Source organism: Penaeus monodon, chromosome 32 (genome assembly GCF_015228065.2).
Source record: "Penaeus monodon isolate SGIC_2016 chromosome 32, NSTDA_Pmon_1, whole genome shotgun sequence".
NCBI lineage: Eukaryota > Metazoa > Arthropoda > Malacostraca > Decapoda > Penaeidae > Penaeus > Penaeus monodon.
In genome coordinates this window covers 37,784,975-37,785,313 of record NC_051417.1, presented here as the reverse complement: position 1 = coordinate 37,785,313, position 339 = coordinate 37,784,975, and the positions used below count along the sequence as shown (strand labels likewise).

The window sequence follows — 339 nt, the reverse complement described above, 5'->3', positions numbered from 1 at the left end:
GGCCTATCAAAGCAATTTCCTCAGTTTACCGGAATGGCGGTGGTGCTTCAACACTCACCTCGGTTTGACTGGTTGATCTGTCGGATGACTCTGCCCACGTGGTACGTCTGGGCGTAAGCGGGCTGGGGGCACGCTACAGCCGCCGCCAAGCAGAGAGCGACTGCCAAGATCATCTTCCCACAACAGTTGCTTGTATCTGAGAAAGAAAAGGCAAGGGTCGTGATAATGCGGCTGTTACTCCTGCTATTCAAATAAGAGGAATCAATAGGCTCATTTGTCACAGATGAGACTCTTTTCTGAATTTTCTCTGCAGCTTCGAATAAGAAATATGCTAGAATG

At 49.0% G+C, this 339-nt stretch overlaps 1 protein-coding gene across 1 annotated transcript in view; it reads right to left on the bottom strand.

Annotated features, from left to right (window-relative positions):
- LOC119593863 (chorion peroxidase-like) overlaps window positions 1–339 on the bottom strand; it is a 39,506-nt gene that overhangs the window by 37,284 nt on the left and 1,883 nt on the right. The window contains exon 2 of the mRNA XM_037942893.1: window positions 59–196. Within this exon, the coding sequence (XP_037798821.1) occupies window positions 59–173 (115 nt within the window). The 5' untranslated portion in view covers window positions 174–196. The remainder of the gene's footprint in view (window positions 1–58; window positions 197–339) is intronic.